The sequence below is a fragment of the Mus caroli genome, chromosome 12, assembly GCF_900094665.2.
Source record: "Mus caroli chromosome 12, CAROLI_EIJ_v1.1, whole genome shotgun sequence".
Taxonomy (NCBI): domain Eukaryota; kingdom Metazoa; phylum Chordata; class Mammalia; order Rodentia; family Muridae; genus Mus; species Mus caroli.
Window position 1 is genome coordinate 13362198 of NC_034581.1, and position 5856 is coordinate 13368053.

The 5856-nt window shown below is 34.8% G+C and overlaps 1 protein-coding gene across 2 annotated transcripts in view; it reads left to right on the forward strand.

Annotated features, from left to right (window-relative positions):
• Window positions 1–5856, forward strand: part of Rock2 (Rho associated coiled-coil containing protein kinase 2) — a 93857-nt gene that overhangs the window by 56539 nt on the left and 31462 nt on the right. For both annotated transcript variants that reach the window (XM_029484847.1, XM_021178715.2), the window contains exons 7-11: window positions 426–564; window positions 2311–2402; window positions 3053–3212; window positions 4670–4730; window positions 5444–5455. In XM_029484847.1, the coding sequence (XP_029340707.1) occupies window positions 426–564; window positions 2311–2402; window positions 3053–3212; window positions 4670–4730; window positions 5444–5455 (464 nt within the window). The remainder of the gene's footprint in view (window positions 1–425; window positions 565–2310; window positions 2403–3052; window positions 3213–4669; window positions 4731–5443; window positions 5456–5856) is intronic.

The window sequence follows — 5856 nt, forward strand, 5'->3', positions numbered from 1 at the left end:
GCTCTTACCCACTGAGCCATCTCACCAGCCCACATAGTTACTTTCAAATAGATTGTTAAGGGTCTCACTATGTAGCTCTGGCTGTCCTGGAACTCACTATGTAGACCAGGCTGGCCTCTACCAGAAATCTGTCTGCCTCTGCCTCCTAAGTGCCAGGACTAAAGGTGTGGGCTACTACACCTGACCCCAAGATATAATATTACTTACTATTAGAGAAAACTCTGAGCCAAATTTAATTTTCAAGGGTAGAAGATCATTGGTGTGGTTACATTTTAAATTATTTGCACATGTTTGTTCATTTTAGCTGTTATTCTTGGTATATAGGTCATTTGATGGATTTAAACTTATTATATTTAAATGTTACATGAAAAGCATTTAACTTGAATTCTTTATTCCATTCATTGCTGTCTTTCTTTAAAATTTAGGGGACACTCCATTTTACGCAGATTCACTTGTAGGAACCTACAGCAAAATTATGGATCATAAAAATTCACTGTGTTTTCCTGAAGATACAGAAATTTCTAAACATGCGAAGAGTCTCATATGTGCCTTCTTAACAGACAGGTAAATAATACAAAGAGAAACCCTTTCTCTTTTAAAACTGGCAGAAGTGAAAACATGTGAAGTCAGCCTTTCTGGTTGTCTTAGTTGTCGCTGACTCCTTGCCTGTAGGCCTAGTGTTTGATTATCTTATGTCCTAACTATAACCTAATTTCTACCTCAGTCCTTGTATCTATAAAGATACATATTTAGTAAGTGACTACATTTGAAAGATAAAATTTATGTCACTCACGTTGTACCCTTTTATGTAATAATTCATAATACTCTTGATTGTATAACTTCTAAGAGGACACAGTTTCAGTAGATAAATAATTGATACTGTTTAAAATTAAAAACTATTTATAATCTTTAAATACATCTTTAATCCCAGCACTCTGGAAGCAGAGGCAGTTAGATCTCTGAGTATGAGGCCAGCCTGGTCTACAGAGTGAGTTTCAGGACAGCCAGGCCTACACCGTAAGACTGTCTCACCCCACCCCTCAAAAAAACTATGTGTTTAGTATGGAAGTACTTTCTTCTTTCTCTTTAATTTGCATTTGCATATAAAAAAATCTGTTCTGGAAATTCTATGATCTTAAAAAAAGCCAAATGAATGAGCAAAGGTGTGAAAGCTGCCCTAGAGTGAGGGAGCTCTCTGATTATTATTTTATTTTTATTTTTTGGCTTCTATAGTCATTTGTTTAAAAGAACTGTAAATTTTGGTAGTTATATGGTTGATGAGTAACAAATGATGATAAAATCAAATATAACCAAAATGATGTTTGCTGAGGTTAGTGAGAATTTCATTAAAACAGGGGTACAAGCTGGGAATTCACTCGAGACATATTAGATGACTTCTATTTCCATCTAGTTTTCAGGGATGCTCCTGGTGGTTAAAGAATGAAGTTCTCATTTTAAAGATTGTTTTATTTAATGTGTATGAGCATACTATAGCTGTCTTCAGACACACCAAAAGAAGCCATTGGATCCCATTACAGATGGTTGTGAGCCACCATGTGGTTCCTGGGAATTGAACTCAGGATCTGAAAGAGCAGTCAGTGCTCTCTACAGCTGAGCCATCTCTCCAGCCCCAGAATGATAATTTTAATATAAACGGAGAGAGAGCTTCTAGTAATAAATATGAATAGTTTAAACTTCATATATGGGTTCTTTTTTTTTTAATTAAGATTTATTGATTGATTGATTGATTTATTATAACACAGTGTTCTGCCTGCATACATGCCTACATGTGAGAAGAGGGCACCAGATCTCATTATAGATGGTTGTGAGTTACCATGTGGTTATTGGGAATTGAACTCAGGACCTCTGGAAGAGGACACAGTCCTCTCAGCCTCTGAACCATCTCTCAGCCCATATGGATTTTTTTTTTTTAAGAAGAGGAGAGAGATTTTTAAATGGTGCTTCTATGAGAGCATTCTGAGTAATGTTTTTCCCAAAGTTCTCATGGTTCTAGGTCAAGGGGTGATGTAATTTGGCATGTGCAGAGGGAGTTTTTTTTGTACTTTTGATTGACAGCAGATTGCTAATGAAAGTTTGTTTCCCATATAGTTTACTGTGCACTACACATCATTATACCTCTTTAATCTGTCCAAAGATCAGATACTTCAAGAGTGACATAGCTTGTTTTTGAGAAATATTTAAGCTGAAACTTTTAGTAAAAATATTTAAAGTTACAATCCTTGCTTTGGTGAAAATATTAAAGTTAATATTCTTATTTTTCACAATATAATCTTTAACTGTGTTATTCAGGGAGGTACGACTTGGAAGAAATGGGATAGAAGAAATCAAACAGCATCCTTTCTTTAAGAATGATCAATGGAATTGGGATAACATAAGAGAGAGTAAGTCAATCTAAGTGGTTCCATTTCATCACATTTTGGATCAAATTGAATTCCTCTTCAGAAATAGCAGATATGTTTGATGGAGTGTGTGATAACTCAGTTTTAAATCTAGAGATTTTCTTTTCCTGTGGCAAAATTTGTAAGTAAATTGATCCTCATTGTTTTAGTAAACTAGTGTTCCTTTTAACAGCAACATTTCCCAATTCTTTTTGTAATAAACATTATTCATTTCTTATAGAATATGATCCTTTAACTTGAGTACTTAAGTTGATAAATTAATATTATTTATTGAGACCATATTGTGATAGAACATTGTTATTTACTTTATGTGTATATGACGTTGATTCATTTTAAGAGTAAGAAATATTCCTGCTTAAGATATGTAGAAAACTAAGATCCTCTACAATATGTGTATGTTACTGCTACGTGTAAGTTTTAGCCCCTAGAAGAATTTAATAGACTTTCCTTGCTTGCTATATTAATCCATATTTAAAGCTGTTTTAATATGGTAATAAATTACTTAATGAAGTTTTAAATCTATGACATGTCAAATAGAAGATATGTTGCTAGGTTTTTGTATAAAATAATCATATCTCATGAAAATTAGTTTATTTTGGCTGTGAGTGAAATCATATTTTCTTTCCTCACAGCGGCAGCTCCAGTGGTACCTGAGCTCAGCAGTGACATAGACAGCAGCAACTTTGACGACATTGAGGATGACAAAGGCGATGTAGAGACCTTCCCGATTCCTAAAGCTTTTGTGGGAAATCAGCTGCCTTTTATAGGATTTACCTACTTTAGAGAAAATTTGTATGTGATTTATTTGTTAAATTTTATTGTAACAGCATAGCCTAGCTGTCAAGTTTTTTCCTAACAGACTCCTTTTATTTTATTTCATCATTTGAAGTTTGAATGTTACATTTTATTCATTTACAAATGATTGAAAGGCACTGTCCTATATTCTTTTGAAGATATGCAGTAAGAACAAATACTTGACTTTGATGGAGTTTATTATCTCATGAAGAATATAAGAGAATCACAGAATTATAAAGAAAGGTAGAATGTGATTTGCCTTTAAACAGATTATCACAGTGGATGTTCTTCTGAGGGAGTTTTGACTGGTAAGCAAGGAGAAGCCACTGAAAACTGTTAAATATTGGAATCAAATGTTATAAGTGTTTGAGAAACTTCTTGAGAAACTTCAGCTGTCCCAATCTTTCCAGGTTTAGGTGTTTCCTAGGATGAGATAATAAAACCAGGAAAATCTTAGGCAATCGAAGTTGGATTAGTCACCTTCCTTAAATTATAATATTCTAAACCTATTTTGAGTTCTGAATAAAATAAGGGTATTGGACTGGAGAGATGTCTCAGTGTTTAAGAGCCCTGGCTGCTCTTCTGGGGGACCCAGGTTTGATTTCCAACACCCACATGACAGTTCACCACCATCTGTAATTCCAGTTCCAGGAGATCCGAAGCACTCTTCTGGCCTCCATGGACAACAAGCATGCATGTGGTGCACAGACAAACATTTAGGCATCAATTAAACAGTATGTGTTTTTTTAAAAAAAGTGTCAGAGATAAAGGAAACTTATCCATGTTCATAGATGGTGGGAAGGACAAAACTGAAAGAGAAATTGACAGTTATATCAAAAAGATGACTTAGGGGCTAAGAAGATGGCTTAGTAGATAGGGGCTTTGCTGCCAAGCCTGATGACTCACATGGTGAAAAGAGAGGGCCAACTCCCACAGATTGTCCTCTGACGTCTACATGTATCTTCTGGTGTTTGTGTACATGAACACACACAATAACTTGAGTGTAAAAAAATGTAAAGTTTCGCTGGGTGGTGGTGGCACCTGCCTTTAATCCAGCACTTGGGAGGCAGAGACAGATGAATATCTGTTACTTTGAGGCCAGCCTGGTCTGCAGAGCAAGTTCCAGGAAAGCCTACACAAACCCTGTCTCTGGGGGAAAAGATTGTTGAGTTATTTAAATTATGATACCAAACTCATATGTTATCTTTGCAAAAAAGGAAGAGCTGTTCCTTTCTAAAAGAAATTATAGAATATAGTCATTATAGAAGCTAAAGTGGAATGAAGAGGTCTGTGTTGTGACTCTAGTCCTAACATAGTTAAGACTGGTTTCTGTGGAGAGGCAGAGAGCAGAATTAGTGCTTCACTTAGAATGTTCACGGTCTGAAAGTAGCTTGATTAATGTGATTAGATGGATTAAAGTGTAATGAAAAGAATCTCTCCTTCTGTCCTTCCAGGTTATTAAGTGACTCTCCACCTTGTAGAGAAAATGATGCAATACAAACAAGAAAAAGTGAAGTATGTATACATTTTTTACTGTGTTATTTACTTTAGTAACATGTTCAAATACTTACACCACTGTTTTGATTTTTAATTATTTTTTATGTACAAGTGTTTTGCTTGTATTAATGTCTGTTTATCAAGTGCATGCAGTGTTGTGGAGGTCAGAAGGGAGGGTTGGAGCCTCTGGAACTGTAGTCACAGACGGTTCCACCAAGTTGATTTTGGGAACTGAATCTAGATCATTTGTAGACCAGTGCTGTTAACTACTGGACCATGTTTCCAGCACCATCATACCACTGATTTTAAAAGCTCACTTGATACTCCTTATGCGAATATGTGCTTTTAGCTTCACTCATTATTAAGAATGATGGATTTATAACTAGCTGTAATTCCAGCTAGAAGACATTATGATCTTAGTGTGGTAAGAGAGTATAAGCAATGGGGCACATAACTAGGGGAGAGGTTAAAGTTCTGAGTTCCTGTTTACGAATGCACCTATATAAAGAACAATGACTCAAAGCATTAAAATACTTGTGACCACATACAAAGCTAAATCATAATGTAAATATTCCTTCACATGTAATGAAAGGTAGAAAAGCCTGTTAGATAATTTTGGAATGGCCTACATTGTATGTGTTTTATAAGTACTTTTATGTGTCTTTTATATGAAGCTTTTATAAAATACAACAAGCATTGAAATGTTTCCTTTCCTTTCTTTTTCTGAATAGGAAAGTCAGGAGGTACGTTATCAAATACACCGAAAAGGAGGAAAAAGTCATGTTTTAATCTAGTCATAGTCTGCTTCCCATTTGGAGTACTGCACCTACCCAAGAGACTTCCCATCCTTTTTCCTACCAAGTACCCTTTTATTATTTTTCTTATGAGTCTGTTGTTTAAAATATGAGTTATGTAATATTTTATCTTTATTTATCAAGGAAATGTAACAGTATGTTCAGAGTATTACAGGAACCAAACAACTAAAGTACTTACCTTGACTAGCTCATTAGTCTGTATTTTCTTTAAAAAAAAAAAAAAATATATATATATATATATATATATTGTCTGGAAGAGGATAAAGATAGTTGACTTTATTTACTTAAATGTGTGTGAGTGAACATGTACACACATTTATGGAGGTTAG